General features: G+C 45.4%; 1 protein-coding gene across 1 annotated transcript in view; it reads right to left on the bottom strand.

Moving 5' to 3' along the window:
* The window catches only part of LOC146182049 (gastric triacylglycerol lipase-like), a 31,661-nt gene extending 29,521 nt beyond the window's left edge, over positions 1-2,140 (bottom strand). Inside the window, exon 1 of the mRNA XM_084575591.1 lies at positions 2,029-2,140. Within this exon, the coding sequence (XP_084431717.1) occupies positions 2,029-2,093 (65 nt within the window). The 5' untranslated portion in view covers positions 2,094-2,140. The remainder of the gene's footprint in view (positions 1-2,028) is intronic.
* Between the last annotated feature and the right edge of the window lie 15,774 nt (positions 2,141-17,914).

Consider the following 17,914-nt stretch of genomic DNA (forward strand, 5'->3'; position numbering starts at 1 on the left):
TCTGGCTATGACACACGGGGCGGATAAGTCAAGAATAGCGATGTTCAGCGGTTTGTGTTTACCTGACGTTTCAGCTGAGAAGACAGGGTGCTGCAGGCAGTGTTGGCAACTCTCACTGAATGTCCCCCATGACACCACGGTACTGGGGTAGTTTTTCAAAACGTACGGTACTGCAACAATTAAGTCTGGTCAGTTTATTTGTTGCCACTGACAACAAAACGGACCGCTTGCTCCATTTGACTGAATGCGTTTTGCGGAATTTATTATATGGTACAGCAAATATTTTAGTAACTTCAGTGCAGACAGCCTGCAGATGTGGTCGTTTGTGAAGTCGAGGTAAAGTCGATATATATTAACTTCCGTTTCCTTTTTTTTTTGACAATCTGTTTTTGGAATGACTGCAACCATTTCTTTCATTAAGTTGAGCTAAAAGCGGACTGATGCTATAGGATAAACAGCCAACAACGCACTGCTCATACTGATCACGCAGGGCTCTTCTTTATTTAGCAAATCTTAGTCACTTTTAGCTGAGGCAGTTAGGGGAAGTTGCCGCCGGTAATTCAAGGTGTGAACGGTGTCCTAAAACAGTACGTCTAGTACCTTATCGTCTTTCCATGCAAGCAGCATAGGCTATGGACTTAAGCCCTAAAAGCACAAAGTGTATTGTTCGAGAAATTCGTAACTGGCTGTAATACAGATGAACATGTGGATCGGATGGGGCCGTCTCGTTGAGTGTCATGCGCATTTGCAAATGAGGCAAGGACATGCTGGATAAGGTCACTGGATGTCTGAAACATCTGTACGTCCGATGCTCGATGTCTGGGCTGTAACGATATTGAATGAGGCAGTCCAATCCGTCTTGCTGCGGTATGAGGTGTTATACGGGGCGTTTGAAATTATTCAATGCAGACTTTTTACTTTTTTTTGAAAATCAAGGAAATATATGTTGGAGTTGTTTGTGTAGCTGGACTATGTAGGTCGACGGCCAGGCGTGCTCCAGAGTTACCGCGGCAAAACGCAATAAAAGGACGATGATATATACAGAGTATACGGATCAGCTTCTTAATTTCTTGTATGGTGTAAGGGTACATTATAATGGGAACTTGGAACTATGCCTCAGAAATGCATAATGGGCCCAGTTATAAAATTTGTATGAATTGAATACGTGGTCCGAAATATCGAACATAAAACTAAGCATTTCAAGTATCATTAGTTAGTTACGCCACACTTACAATCCTAAAATGACGTCCCTGCTTCTACGGCATAAAGTACGTAAAATTAGTCTTTACTTCATTCAAGTGGCGCTATCTTGTCAATGAGCAGTGGGGAAAAACCAACTTAAAGCGCTTTCAGGATCATTACTGTTATTTTTACATGCAATACTGTGAACTACAATGACGATCATGAAATTTTTAGGAATGGACTTCGGTTCCGACAGCCTCCGACACCGCAATTGTGTGCCATAAACCAAACAATTACAAAATTGATTAGATTATATTAGATAAAGTATTGCCTTCTTGATGAAATATGTTATGTAAATAATGCCCGCGCTCACCGTACAGTCAACCTGCAGGGACAGCAACGCTGTATCTTGCATGGGACTTCAAATACATATCCATATCAAATAATAGAGAGTTTTAGCTTACCGTGATCCGCCACCGTGCGTTCTACTGCGCACGCCCAGATCCCCCTTGACGCCGATAGATGGCGCCACATACTGGATGTCGGCACACAGACCTACCGCGTCGGGACCAATCAGCTTGAACGCCCCGCCCACGCATGGTAGAGAGCCACGGTGGCGGATCGCGGATTACGGTAAGCTAAATCTCTCTAATTTCAAGCCCCGGTAGGGTGGTCGGAGCTAATCGCCACTCTATGGTGTCCAAGATGAAAAAACCAATGCACACAGGAAAAGCGGCTGCTCTGAAATAACGTTTTTTTTACATTCCGCCTATTAATAATAAACGTAGCAGGCTTGGAGCAAAACATATTGGAAATTGTATATAGGTACATTTTGAGTCGACTCACATGTACCTGCAGCCAAATGGACACATCACAGCGACAACTGCACGAAATATTTGTCTTCTTGGCATGATAACCGCTGGGTGGTACTCTGCCAGCTCTGCGATGAAAGCTCGGCAAGGCTCTAAAGTAAAAAAAAAGATAGAATAAAAATGTTTAGCCGAGGTCTCGTTTACGAGGTATAGCCAGCTGTGTAAGTCATTTCTTAGAGAGCGACACGTTGCCACGACGTATATCCATTTTCGCCAGACCTTCGGGAGCGTACATGGCCATTGACGACTTTGGTGTTGACACAGGGAAGTCTGCACTTCGCTACTATGCACGCGCGTGATAAATGGGAATCAATGTGGCGACGCTATCAGTTGGAAGAGCGCGAAAGAAAATGAGGACATGGTCATACGCGCTCAAAGGGAACCTTGAGAATGAAAGATTGATCCATGGCGTTAGGCCTGGCATATAATTTGTTTCTCCTAGTATAAAAATGACACTCAGCAGCTCATAATATTGAGAAAAAAGGTATGAGATGTAGGGATAGCACGTGTGAGATATCTGACTGAAAATATTTTTCTATTTTATCTTGTTCCAGTATACGAACAATTCGCATAGAAACAATAAGGTCGCTTCGTGAAGAAATCGTTCGCGTCGAACTATTCAGTTTTCATTAAATACTGTTGCTATGTGAGAAGGTCGGCGCACTGATTGACAATAATAATTAAATTACTGCTTATACGACTCTTCTTGCGACCTTGTCGGGATAAGGTATAATCCATACAGGACCATCGAGGCTTTCGTCTTCTTCGGGGCGCAGCGGATGCAAATATATCACCCATTATTGAACACCAGCGACATACCTGCAAGGCCAGTTGCACAAACTGCCAGGGAAGATGACTTGGCTATGCCCAAGCCAAGTCAAGCTTGCTTGCTTGTAACTTGTCAACATGGAGGAAGGAAAAAACTGAGGAGAGGCCGTGACGTCACTTTTCAGACGTCACTTTTCAGAGGCCGTGACGTCACTTTTCAGACGACGCCGGCCCAAGGCGTCGTCGTCGTCGTCGTCATCGTCGTAGTAGTAGTAGTAGTAGTAGTAGTAGTAGTAGTAGTAGTAGTTGTAGTAGTAGTAGTAGTGGTGGTGGTGGTACCATGGAAATTTGTGGCTCTAATGATTGATGATTGATTGATGTGCGATAGGCGATGAGTTAATGAAATGAGTAAAATTGATTGATTATTTGATTAATTATAAATAAATGAAAAGATAAAGAAAACGAAAAACGGGCTTCAAAGGTGTCAAATGCTCAGAATGAAAAGCCAATACTTGATGATACTAATTAGGAAAATGTACAGTTTAATTGATCAATTAATTAATTGAAATGATAGTTGTAGTTCTGCACTCGGTAGCTCTCCGGCCCATGATGCTTTGAGCGCCCATGGTGGCTGAACCGGCCGCCAGGAAACTCCATGTAAACTCCCATAGATGGCAGCACAGCTTTCCCTCTAGGTAACAGTAAGAAACTCTATGGGCCTTATAATGCGGTACAATTTCATTTAAAATGTTTTTCTCATCTATACCATTTGGAAGACGAGATTTATTTCAGAAAATACAACATGCCCCCTAAGATAAAAATTAAAAAGTATTTATTGTACTGAGTTAATTAGTGAAATAATTGAAGAGTTCAGCCTTTTACTTGGCGTTTGCTGTACCCCCAATATAGCAAAGTTAAAATATAAATCTGAAGCAAATTCTCGTTTCATAAATATTTTGGACCCTCTAAAAAGAGACCCTGTATATACAAGCTTACATATTGGGGTGATATTCAAAACCCTTTCTTTTCTTACAGTTCTTTACATTGCAGACCTAAATATACATCTGCTTTCAACAGTCGCTATAGACGCCGTGGAAATCAAACTACTATCTTAAGCTCAACATGGTTCATCCATGTTTAAAAAAATGCCAGAGAAAAATCATTTCCAGCTTTTGCACACTTGGGCAGGAACCCTCTGGGAAGAGCTTCCTCTTGAATGTTATCTATAATCGCGTAGAAAACTCATGCACGGCGTATACAGTGGCGGCTTCTTCCCGCATGAAAAGCAGTTAATTAATTTATACTAGTGATTCCTTGTTCGGAGGTGTGTATCCAATGTCACCTGCATTTTCGGAACTTTCTCTTTAGGTGTTCGCCTCGGCTTCAAGTCACGTATGGGGTTTCGGTTTCTTTCCGCGAGTTTCTTGAGAAGACGTCCTCCCCACCGTGCCACCAAAAAAAAAAAAAAAATAAAAAAATAAAAATAGTTTTCTTTCAACCGACGTCCGAAGCTTTCCTTGATTTGGTCCCAGCCAAAATCAGCTGAACGGTAAATACTCACGTTTCTCAAATCAGAGATGTTTGTGGATCATTGCGTACAAGGCTGCCTGTTCGTGCTTGTATCATCGATCCTTCCGGACGCGTCGACGCATTTCCCCACTTGTGTACTTCGAGCAAGGCGGCACACTTGTTCCAACAGCTGCTTCCTATCCATCTGGACAAACACTGTGTGTCGGAATTGATAAAACAATGGAAAATAAGAGAGACCCGGTTCAAATAAGACTCTCTTCCGTCTGTATGGCGTACCTTTATCTGTTGCCGCCTTTCACCCGGCTCCACTGGATGGTCATGACTACAGCATCCAACAATTAAAAAAAAAACAGTAACAAAAGGATGAAAGGTGACGGCGGTGGTTTAGTCTTTAATAGGTGCTATACGCTAGTTCCAGTACAGTGCGCGAGACGCCGCAGCGACGGCCGCGGGCCACACGAAGGTGAATCGCTGTTTTTTGAAATGTTACTTGAGAAACTAGGATGGTTTTCTTTTTCTTTTGAATGCCACTTTAAAAGGATATTTCTAAAAAGCATCAGCTTTTATTAGTTTCGGTCCCAAAAAGGTCTGGTGTCGGCTTCGCTGTGGTTTCGGGGCGATGTTCGGCTTAATTTGCAAATAATTTGGAGGCAAAAGTAAAGGCCTCTAAAACTACAAACTAAATATCGTATGATCTGTTATGTAGTGGGATACAAGCTAAAAAACCATTTAGCAAACCCTCCTTGCGGCTTGCCCTAAGGTCAATGATGTCAACCGCTTTTCAAAAGAAGCCTTCTGAGACATCAATTTTAATTGTAGCTCCAGCCATAAAAAAAGAAAGAAAAGAGAACTGTTGAAGTGGAAGTGGCGCCCATAAAGTGAAGCCGACGTCAGCCATCTTGGGAGATGCATAAACAGCCCAGTACCGAAGGCTGTCTCAGTGTCAAACGTCGCATAAATGGCGCGCTGGACTCTTTCGCCTTTGTCTGAAAATTTTTCACGCTCTTGTATCTCATAAAAAAGTTAGTTTGCCGCAAATTCTCTTCAAAGTGGCATTCTTGTTTTAGCCCTATTTATAATTTGCGGCTGTGTTCTGCACAATGAAGACTTTGGGAAGCAAAATGATTAAAATCTGGTGTTTCGTGGACAGCTTTGCCTGCTTTTTTTTTTTTTGTCGTGCAAACTAGTCTGTACGTAATGTGTAATCAACTACGAAGTTAAATTTATTTTCTCTATCTTCATTTAAAAGTTTTTGTAAAACGCAAAAAAAAAAAATCTTGCTCTTTCAGGATTTCTGAAAAGAAATATTTTGCTCTCTTTTGGCACTACTATAAAAAATCTAAAAAATATCGTCTATTACATTGGATTATATAATAAACTAAAAACAGTTATGTTTCAGATACATTATTAAAGTTCGTTTGTTTATAGTTCATTCATCTAGATTTCCAGATTATTTTGGCCGAGTAAATGCACCGACGGATCGACACATTTTTAATTCAAGTGCTATATTTCATTGAAGTGCTATAAAAAAAAAAGAAAAATCCTGGAAATTTTAATGGAATGTGGCACCGATGGGCCAGTGATTCGTTCCGCCATCGGAAAATCATAAGTCCGCCTCGCGCGGCAGAAGCCCATCATGTGTTCTTTAATGGTGGAAAAAATCACTGACTCATCGGCTCAGCTATTTGGTCCATGATCTCTTCCTCAGGCATTTAACCCCAGAAGAGTCAAGCACCAGGCCGAGGGAAACCTTGTACCCATTGTAAACAGATGCAACACGGTTCACGGTGCAACATTGTAAATCGGGGATCGAACCTGGTACCTCCCGAATGCGAGGCGGATGCTCTACCACAAGGCCTCTTGAAATGGAATCGCCTGATATTGAGATAATTCATACCTATAGAATTTGTACAGAGGAAATTGGTTATCATTATAATGCAATGACATGCCTTGCATTCTTTATATTTACCAAATTACTCTAGTTGGGAAAGGAGTTTCTCGAAAAGGGGTCACCCGATTATTGACCAGCAAAAAGAAATCATAGAACCCTAAAACAATTTGCCTAACAGAGAAAATAAGAAATTAGTCCCAAATGCCGTCAGTACCACTCCATTCAATCCCGCGCCGTCTAAAAGCAGACCGCTAACTGAAATAGTCATGCAATCAGCTGCGCATAACTGGACAGCTATATATAGGAGATTTATTAAATTATAATGACCTCAACGCCTCGAATTGATTAGGACCCTGAGTAGTTGTATTTATACACGATGAATACAGCAGTATATATTAGTGTAATAAAAAAAATAATCAAAAGCTGCAGTTTGATAACTACGTTCTCCTGATTACATTAATGTGCAAACTGAAAATTATATTGCAACAATATGCCTACAATCGACGGTAACGAAAACAATAAATGTCGCTAGTTTCCAGTTTATAATTGTTGCTGTCATCGAATCATAGAGCGCAATGCGAGCCCAAATATATGCATCGTAAAAAAGCGTATATTAATCGGTGTGTTCACTAATTTCAGAGATAGTATACAGCTGTAATATGCACGCTATACAAGCTTTTAAGCTTAATAATGCTTGCAGCGTCAGTGTGATGGTCGGGTTTATTATATTCAGCAGTATGTGTTTCCTTTTTTGCGAAGCATCGGAATTAATGTTTCTGCTCTTACTTTTTTCTCCTTCAAAATGCTGAATAAATAATTACTCAGGTTTATTGCATGCATTGTTATTTTTTATGCTTTGAATTACTTTATCTTGAAAACTCGCCATGACTATTCGTTTCTATACATCTCAAGAGAGTGCATTAATATAACGAAACACAAATTGCTCTGCACATTATTTTCTACTTTAGGCGGGGCTAGATGTATTTTAAGCAAAAGCATTCAAATGCTAATTAACAGGTCATGGGCCCGATCCTGATCGAGGAAGCTTCATTCTGGTGAAGGAAAAATGCAAATGTAAAGATGTAAAAACTCGATTAAACCGAGTCAGACGAGAATTAACTCCATTTTATATGGCTTTTGCATTGTTCAGTGTTTGATTTTTGATTCTATTTGTCGAGACCATTTCAAAAATATGTGACGTGATATATATGAAGTTGGAGCATAAAGCTTAATTTCAATCATAATTACTAATCATTAGAAGTTAGGACCTTAGCGTAGTGCAATAGCATTGGTTTAGTACAACTGTACTCGATATAGGCTACGCAACAATATATGACTCGATTATAGCATAAATTTCAATTTCAGTCACAAATAACTTACTATCAATGATTAGTTAGGATAAAGAATTAGCCCAGTGTAATTACACTCGACATAAGCCATCAATGATATATGACTCGATGATGTCGCATAAAGTGTAAAGTTAAATGGAAGGTAACTATGTTTAATTAAAACCCACAGTTACAGTGGTATTATACTGGACATAATGTACAGAACTACAAAACACTTGCGTTGTTATGGCTTGACTCAAAGGCTTGGCATTGAGGTTGAGCTACAACTTTTGCCCTACTAGATAAAAACGCCCTAGTACTCAGGTATCGTCGGTTTTTAAAAATCCAGTAGAATTGGAGACGCCCAGTATGTATCAACTGATAGCACACAGTATTGCAACAGAACTTAAAAATCATTTAAATATGTTAAACAGCCTGGCAACGCCGGCGAAGAGCTCTCCCCAGCGCTTGGCAGGCCGCTTCTTGCCCCCTTCAAGACGGCCGCCGCAGGCCTCACCCGAGCCCATTGGCCGGTATAGGCGACTTCCACTTCAGCAGTGTGATAACCTCCTTGCTCCAGCCGCTGTTGCTCAGTGGTTAGGTCATTCGACTGCTGAATCCAAAGACGCTGATTCGATCCCAACCACGACGGCTTGTTTTCGATGGAGGCGAAAAGCAAGGCACACATGTACCGTCTTTGCCAAAAGTAACCAGGCTGCGTGTTCCGTTTCCGAGTCAAGTAGTAGAGAATTCACTTCACTTCTGAAGCTGTAAATCTGTGCAAAGTAAAGGCGAATTCGTGTCCTCACTTCTTAACAAGTTGTGATCCCCTGGGAATCTATGTCGGCTTTAGAATACAAGCGAGAAGCAAAACATGCGGCCTAGTTACTTTTGGCAAAGACGGTACTTTGCGATCGCACGTTAACAGCTCAAGTCCACGGCTTCCCTTTCAGATCCACGTTCGCGTACATGCACTTTACTGCTCAGTTACTAGTTTAATTCCCCGTATGATCCTTTCCAAACATCTGCTACACTCATTAGAATTCGCCTCCGTTCCTCTCTTTACCCCGAGCTTCTACTATGCCACATATCTCTCACACCTGTAAGTTACCCCATTATGTACCACAGCACCTGACATAAGTGCTGTAATTAAGTTGTGTAATCGCTGCACGTGGCCTATAGGGGCTGACCCTGGATCCAAGAATCTCGGGCTCGACTCCTATGTCACCGTCACATCCGACAGCTGACGAGTTCGCAGCTGCACAATCGGGCAGATCCACGTGACCTTTCAGTTCACGCATGCCAGAGTGCGTGCCGTGATTTTTCGCTCACAAAGCCAGCTGACACACCGACAGCCGGTTTTCTGTCAAACAGGAGCCCTAATTCTCCCGTGTTAATATTGCGCACCCCCTTGAGCAAACTAAACCCCATCCTGATCCTCCACCGAGCTCTACCAATCGTCACCCTTACGCCTAAATTTCAGCGTTCGCTCTTTCGCCGCTGCTACCCTCACTCTCCAAGTCCAGGCGCATCCCCCTTCATCGGCCTTTCATTCTCACCCTTCCGTGGGGTAAGTGGACTCCTCCGTTCTCACCACAGTCTTTGACGGCAGTCGTCCTTCGGTTTCGGGTAGTCCAGGTTGCGCAATCCTTCAACCTCGTCATAAATTCCTCTTTACCGGACTCGGGAAATTTTGACCACGTGGGGTCCTTTAACGTGCACCGACATCGCACAGCACACGGGCGCCTTGCTTTTTGCCTCCATCGAAAAGTGGCCGCCGAGGCCGGGATTCGATTCCACACCCTTGGGAACAGTAGTCGAGCGCCGTAACCACTGCGCCACCATGGAGGGGCGAGGTGAAAATGGATACAATACAGAACATCTGGAAAAAAGGAGTTAAGGAAAGAGTTCACAAGGCGGCAGTGAAGCGAATGCTTAGCTGTTCGGGGCGGTAGGGTCCGATCCGAGGTGTCGTGCTGTCGCCGTCGGCTAGTCTCAGTGCTTCCTCTCTGGGCCGAACACTTTGCGACGAGCAGACGCTCCCTGGCTGGCACACTAAACACACGCACTGTTAGCAAGCACAAGAAGACTGAAGTGTGGCAAGTGGATAGCTGTTCGGGGCGGTATATAGAGTCTGTTCCGAGGCGGGAGTCGGGCCGTCTATGTCGGATCGCCTGAGTAATTCCTCACGAGGGCGGGCAACTTACGACAATTAGCCGACGCCCCTGACTGACATTCTACCCACATGCGCGGTTAGCGAAAGCAGAACCATCACTCCCGCGCATCACACATCCCGACTGAAGTCCGACCAGACGCAATACACCGCACGCCCGTAGCGTCCCTCTCCCCCGCCGCTGTCTCCAGGCAGCCCAAACCAGCAACCCAAACCAAATAACAGAAAATAAATAATAGCCCCACCGGGGTGGTGCAGTGGTAAAACGCCCTACTACTGTGCTGGAATACCTGGGTTCGAACCCGACCGCGGCGGCTGCGTTTCGATGGAGGGGAAACGAAGAGGCGTCCGTGTGCTGTGCGATGTTAGCGCACATTAAAGATCTCCAGGTGGTCGAAATTACTCCGTAGCCCTCCACTACGGCTCCTCTTTCTCTTTCCACTTTAACTGCCACCTTCCTCCCTTCCCTGACGGCCGGTTCAGGTGTCCACAGAAACAAGTGTGACAGATACTGCGTCTTTCCCTTCCTGTGCACCAATTCTTATTATTATTATCATAAATAATAAAGTTCCATACTGCATAGAAGGGGCCGTCTATCAATTTAAAGGATTAGCACAAATTTTCAAGCATCTATATGGGCAACATATTTTATCGTTTCTTTGTCTGCTTTCCGTGCCTCGAGAAAAAAACGAGAAAAAAGTCGAACTGTATATATACACCACACGACCAAGGTGGTACGCTACATTTGACTCAGATGGCATGATACCACGTGACTACAGCAAATATCGAATAGCAGCGGTGATCGAGGGTCGCAATTTAGACCTATACTTTCCATTTCGCAGTACATATATAGGTCAGTCTGGCGGACATTGAAGTTAGACCTCATAGCTCCACCATTTGTATAATACTTGTGGGCCGCCAGTTTGTCAAAAAAAGATTTCAAACGATTCGATGGGTAACGGAAAAATGGCTTGAGTTGGAGCCAAGTCTACGCGTGGGATTCGCACCGGCGACTTTTGCTCTCCCAAGCCACGCCCTCGTGGGATCTTCAAACGGCCATTGCGGTTGAACTACTTGCCTCAGAACGTTCCGGGTGGTGTCAAACGATTCGCCCCTTTGCGCTGTGCACATGCTATCTAAATTTGGCACGGAGCTTTCATTCAGGATGTAAAAAAGGAGTATACCGGATATGGTGAAGGATATTTACATCATGCCATCCGGATGTAAAGGAAGTTGGATACCGCATTGCTAAATTAGTTTATGCAATAACGAAAACAAAAGTAAATTTCTACAACTACCGCTCGAAAATAGATCACTGCCTCAGCGTCGGCTCATCCCTCTCCCCCTTCTTTAATAGGTGGACGCATGGGTGAGGCGAAACGAAGAGGCGTCGTGTGGTGTGCGATGTCAGCGCACGTTAAAGATCCCTAGGTGGTCGAAATTACTCCGTAGCCCTCCACTACGGCTCCTCTTTCTCTCTTTCCACTTTCACTCCCATCTTCCTCCCTTCCCTTACGGCGCGGTTGCGGTGTCCACAGAAATCAAGTGAGACAGTTACCGCACCTTTCCCTTCCTATAAATAAATCAGTTCAAATTGAACTAAATTTGATGGCTAACACAGGTATCGTGTCGTGCAGTAGATACGCCGTTTTGGGCGGCTGGTTAGAGTGTCCTTTAACAGATTGGCAGAATGACTTAAACGTCGTGCTATAAGCTATGTCGAAGCAAATGGCAGCGCGCTCTTATGATCCACCAGTGAAGCAATTTGTTAGGATGACCTTAATTAATGGGGTGCATACTCTGAAGGCAATGCGCACTTTTGTTTTAGTAATCTGCACGAATCACCTGCATACTGATGTGCAAGCAGGGAGTCAGGCAGATCGTTTCAACGTTGTTTAGTACCGGCAATTCAGGCAAGCTTATTTCATTACTCACTAATGGAGCTACTATGAAAAGTGAAAATGCTAATAAGCGTTAACGCTTGACGCACAATAAAAAAGCATTAATCAGAACAACTACGTTCTAAAGTGCAGTTAAGGTCAATAAAGGTTCTGTTTTGAATCTGAAGTGGTTGGCTACTATACAAGGAAATAATAAACGTCATTTAAAGATGCCTTAATAAGTGTAATGGAGTATGCAGCCGCTTGAAGGAACTAACCGCACCATAGGCTATTAGCTGGAAGCGATTGTCGCCATTATTACACACCACGGCTTCACCAGTGTTGCAGGCAGAACACGAAGTGGTCCCCTGCCACCACAAAGCGCGGCGAATCACGATGGATCACTCGGGGGCTGATCCGGAGGCGTGTGGCTGACCTTGGGCGTGGCCGGCACATATGGTGAGTGTTCCAGCGAAAATATGTCCAAGTTTGGCTTCATAGGAGTTGGCGCCTGGTTGCAACCTTTGAGCGCCTCATCCTGGAGCACCATGCTCGGCGTAGACGCTACGTAAGGCGACTGCTCTTGCGAGAGGGGGTCAAAGTTCGGCACTGGAGGCGTCGGCGTTTCCTTGCTTGCCGATAGCTCGCCGAGGCCCGGCAGCTCGGTCAAGAAGGCGCCTGGATCAGCACTAGGAGAGGTCACGGCAGCTTGAGGGTCGTGGGTAGTCCAGCCCGCAGGAGGGGACGACCCTCCAGATTTGGCATCCTTGCGCGATTGCTTCGACTTGGTGGAGGAACGCCTTCGCGAATGGGAAGGCACAAGCGTGCCGCCTGGCTCCTCTTCCTGGCTGGAATGCCGGCTGCCCGCAATCGCTTCTCCCACGGAGGTCCCTTCGGACTTGCCGCGATGGGACTTGTGCTTCTTTTTGGAGCTAGCATCGGGCCTGGTGGAGGCTATGCCGTGTCTCTTGGACTTCTTCTTGTGGCGGCCTTTGCTGATCGAGTTGTCGGCGGACATGACGCCAGTATCTTCCTTCGTCAGCTCCCCGATGTTAGACCCACCAGACGTGATCCAAGAGGTTTCCTCCTTGGCCGATGATTTTTTATCCGCAGCCGCGGTACCATCAGAAGTACTGGGAGCAGCGGCGTCTTCCGTTGGCTTGGCTGCCAGCGACTTTTCTGCGGCTGTGGATCCCCGGCCCGTCAGAAGTTTCTTCGCTCTGCTATCCTGATGTGGCGACTCTACCATTGTTTTGGCACCCTCGCCATCAGCCGGGACTGCTGCACTGCGGACTGCATCATCTTGCCGCGGGTTGTCGACAGGCGGTGGAACACTGCGCGAACCTTTCTCACTGCGGACATGCGAAGCTTTGTCGGGTTCGGACGGGAGCGCCTGTGTGAAGACTGTCGCTGGCTGTGTGGCAACTGAGGGTCGGCGAGCGGAGCTTGCAAAATTTCGATCGTATGACTGGCCATCTGAAACGACTACTTCGTGCGGCTTCTCACCGTATCCAGGTTGGCGCGTCGATCCAGCAGTGGGCTGCTGTTGAAGCGAGACCTCCTCAATTCTCGGCTCAGTGCCAGCGCCAGCTCCGTACTTTCGCATCAGCAGCCAGAGGAAGACAAACGCCACAACGGCACACAGCAATATTGCCCCCAGAAGGATTAAGTCCATGAGTGGATCGGGTCGCATGGTGGCGGCTGGCGCTGGCTGACTCTCCCGAATGTTTTGCGATGGCTGCCTTCAGCAGCACGTACAGGCTTCTCGTCGGAAAGGTCAGCAATATCTTGTCCGCTTCCAGTGCAAGAAGGCAAGCTCGAGAGCAATGCACGCTGTCTTCTTTTTCGTCATTATCGCTTTCCAGGTCCAGACTTGGGTGCAATTTATAGCAAAAAAACATATTAATGCGAAAGCATATCTTGCTGTATGAGTGGCATGGACAGATAATCTCCGCAGAGCGCGTGTCAGCAGAGTGTCTCGCCATATCGTGTCTGCACGAACTATCGATCCTTAATTAAGAAAAAAAGAGAATATGTCTACTCCAGGAATCGAAGCACCGCCCTTACGTTCCCCAACTGAGTGCACAAATCTGCGCCATCTTTTTGTTTTCAGTATTGCATGGAAAAACTTCCCACGAAGAGAATTTAAAAAATATAATCAGCAAACTGTTTTCTATTAATTTCTTCATCCTTCATCCCATACCCCTCTGATGTCCTGAGGCGACAAATATCGTTGAAAAAAAAAAAAAAAAGAAAATTAGACAGCATTCCACCTTTTCCAAGACCCCCTTCTGCGCACGCGCTGCGCAATGCGCGATGGGAAGTGTTCCGACGCCATATCTTTTGGTGGCGTAGTTCGAGTATAGTGCCTAATTCTAGGCACTATAGTTCGAGTAGCAGACGCCGGCAGCTTCGCTCGAGTACCACACGAGCCTGCTGGGCCCAGCAATGCCGCAACGGTGCGTCGCCGTAGGGTGCTCGAACTGTTGTTGTTGCTGTGGCTGTAGGAAGAAAGAAAAGAAAATGCACGGGCCTGCTACTGGCTCTGTAGCTGAGCCATCTCTGCTGCCTCGTGCAGACAGAAGAGAAAATAGAGAAGAAAGAAATGAAAGAGGGAAAGAAAGACGCGCGCTGCAACAGCAGCCGTCGTCCACCACCGAAGCGGTGGCGGGTGCAATGACAGCCTACAACAGATAAAAATTCGGTGGCAGGCTGGCCCCCGCCGCAAGCGGCTGTGACTCACCTGTCCCAGCCCCATCACCCTTATCAGGCTCGAACTCGAGCAGCGAACAGTCATGTATTCGATTTTTCAGGTTTCCAGCAGCCTCGCTCCACGCACAGAAGCGAAGAAAATAGGTGCAAGCGATTCGCCGCATTAACGTCGACGGATCACCCTGGTAACCCACACCCAACTGACGCGATTGCGGTGATCACTTTGTCACAAGTAAACACGCCTTTTTGTGTTGGTGTGTAAACGATACCAGCGAATTTCAGCATTGCATATACTCCGGACTACAAAAAGGAGTGCAGCAACGTGCTGGCATCTCTCACTCAGCCAGCGAAAAAGAAAAAGAGAAAAAAAATACATTGGTACCCTGTATGCGGTCCTCATGAATGAACAGATGTCCCGCCTACGCATAGCGCATATCGGGCATTCTAATGCTGTGGCAACTTACAAAGAATTCTATGAACTATCTCCATCTTCTCAAACGACAGTTCATTATCGCTAACATTACGCCCGAAATGAACTTTTCCTTCTGTACAAATATTCACAATTGTTTCAACATGGCGCGCTGAAAAGTGCACAGGTGTTATCAAGTTGCTTTGGGCTCGAAAAATTATGGTGAAAGCACAGTCATATAAAACCCAATTTACTCGCACTAAGCGTATAGATTCAGGCAGGCAGTGATCATCGCACATTGCAGCGTGCCGTTCGAGCGCTCTAGACAGACGTCTGTACCTACGCTTGCTGACAGTGACGCGATAATAAGGTGAACTAACAAGGTGATTCTCATTGAAAGGCTAGTAATACATTTTTTACAGCTATTAACGTGCTTGGATCGTTATTTTTGCCGCAGTTCCTTCGATGCTCACCCAATCTTATGTTTATGCATCTTTCGGTCTGGCCCACGTATCTCTTGCCGCAGAAAAGTTAACTCCCGGGCTAGGAAAAAGAGACTTAGCACAACATGCGGAATCGACCACCAAAAGAAGATCATAAACTGTGATAAGTGTGTTGTGTTGTGTATAGCATTCCTTTGTCTTGCGGCAACAGATACGTGGGCCAGACCGAAAAAGATGCATAAACATAAGATTGGGTGAGCATCGAAGGAACTGCGGCAAAAGCAACCCAAGCAACCTCGCCAAGCACGTTAATAGCTGTAAAAAATGCATCCCAATATTCGAAGAAACTGCTGTAATCGGACATTTCACAGACCGGCGCGAAAGAATAATCTTTGAAGCATATGAAATGGCACGGGCCGGTTCCACGGTATGCGTAAGCGATCCGTCGATAGCGCTGACGAGCAGAGAGATCCAATTGTTAACAGGCAGTGTGATGGAAAGCGGTGCTTCAGGTGTTACGGGGTGATGAATTGCACTTATAAACTTGTTTCTGACACGTGTTTGTACATGTTTTCTTTGTATGTGTGTATATAAGGAGAGAAGTACTTCTAATAAACAGTTGAAAGTTCGCGCACGTACTAGTCTTGTCTTGTGTTGGTGAATTGTCTCGAGTTAAAGTTCAGCGCGCCTACATGATGATGGAAAACCAACTAGCCGCCACTACAGCATTGCATGGAGTTACTTATGCCCTTGCTTCAAAACGTCATGACTAGTCGCAGTGAATAATTACACTTCGCTTACCTCGCTAGCGCATATAGTACTGGCGTGCTCACCTTTGTAGTGATGCAGTTTGTCTCAACTAGTGGCTTGACCTTCGGAATGCTTTTCCAGTGAACTGGCGGTTTCCGCTGGCGACGTCGAAATTGCCGTTCATTTCAGCTGACAACCCGCCGACAGCTTATCGAAGCTTACCTGTCTTATGTGGCGGCTTCTCCAGAGCGCTCTAGAGTCAGGCTCACAGCCCGGGAAGGGTGTTCGTTTTCAGTCCCTCCACCCCTCCCGAAATTTTCTCAGCACTGCCTCACCTATGCCCTCTCTTTCCGGACTTTTTTTTTGCCCATTTGTTTTTTCGCATAACAACCCCTGAAAAATATTTCTGGCAATGCCACTGTTGGCAAATGCCTGGCTCGCGAAAATCTTCGCGACAGCGATAGGCCCTCAACGAACCGATCGCTGGTTATGTGCACTGTAATGCTGCCACAGAGGCAACGTTTTGCGAGCGTGGCCAGCGTACTGACGGACTGGTCGACAGATTCGCTATTGCCTCTAGAATGCGCTGTGAAAACCGACTGGCTTTTTTCCAGGCTTCTGCGCACAACGTGTGTGCGGGGATTATCTGTGTCAGATATTTTCGCATGCCGCTGTGTCATTTGTTATAAAGGTTGAGCCCTTATCGCTTTCAGGGTGCGTGTGGCATTCCGCAAAGCCTTCCGTCCGTTCCCATTGTAGCGCGTTTAGAGGTTGCTGTGTCTTACAAACGCATGGATTTGCCCAAACTGTTTTTGACGTGCTAACTAGGCGATATGTGAACACCGCGGAATATTAAAAGCTGAAGTCGCTCTGGATGTGTAGAGTGATGTGACTGTTTTAAAAGAGCCTTATCCACGCAGAGTTGTGTTTAGCTCTCATCCGTGACACGTCGGAGCTCCTCGGTCACCGCTGCATAATATATAATTAACAATTATTTGCCGTTAACACGTACAGCCTCGTCCACTTCTAGCTATAACACGGTCACTGCTTTCAAGGTGTCATTGCATCCGACCCGGCCACGCAGTAATCTAAAGTGGCTGGCCATGTGAAGCAGCACATCCGTGTCTCTGTGTGCTTGCATCGCTTTGCATCGATATCTGCCTGCGTCAGATACAATGTTGCTTTAAAAGCAGTGACCGCGTTCTAGCTAGAAGTGGACGACCCTGTACATTCATAAGGTTGTATAGAGGGCAAAATTTGATGGAATTTTGGTTTTAGTTATTGAGCAAGAACAAATGACCAGTGCACCTTAAACTGCTCTTGTTTTCGCGTACTCTGACATTTGTCAGCGTGAAATGAAACGTGAACAAAAGTACTGAACTATGAGCAGCATGACACCCGAGGCGGATGACATCAACTTAGTTGTGGAAGGCTGCATTATTCTCCGCGGGATCGACCTAGAGGTGGCGCCATCGTCGCGCCTATAAAAACTAAACCAAATGTATTCTTTATTATTGGTGTAGGGCATTTACAACGAAGACGAGAGGAGACACAGACACAGCGCTGAACGCAGGCCATAAATGAACCACCATGTTTTGTCTTGTGACGGTGATGGTGGCATCGTACAGCCCTTTTCAGAGCTTTCCCAGTCAAGTGCAGTGTTAAGTAAGCACAACTCTGGCGTTGGCATGAGGAGAGGCTAGATCATGAGGCTAGATTTATGTGTAGCTGAGTAGAAATGTATCTTTCCTTGTCGTAGGCAATCTGCTGCTCCAGGTTTTCTCAATTTATTCAATGATTACTTGGAAACCGTTCATTTCTATTAATCTTCTTTTCATTATTTTTAGGTTTTCTTTTTGAGCGTAATGTATCTCGTGTAATCCTCGGGTTGCATTTTGGAAACTCCATTGTAATTTTCAGAATAAAGAGTTCGATGCCCTGAACGACGAAACATTTGAAAAATAAGCAAGATTCAT

The sequence above is a fragment of the Amblyomma maculatum genome, chromosome 8 (assembly GCF_055883805.1).
Source record: "Amblyomma maculatum isolate TAMU_Amacu chromosome 8, ASM5588380v1, whole genome shotgun sequence".
Classification (NCBI taxonomy): Eukaryota; Metazoa; Arthropoda; class Arachnida; order Ixodida; family Ixodidae; genus Amblyomma; species Amblyomma maculatum.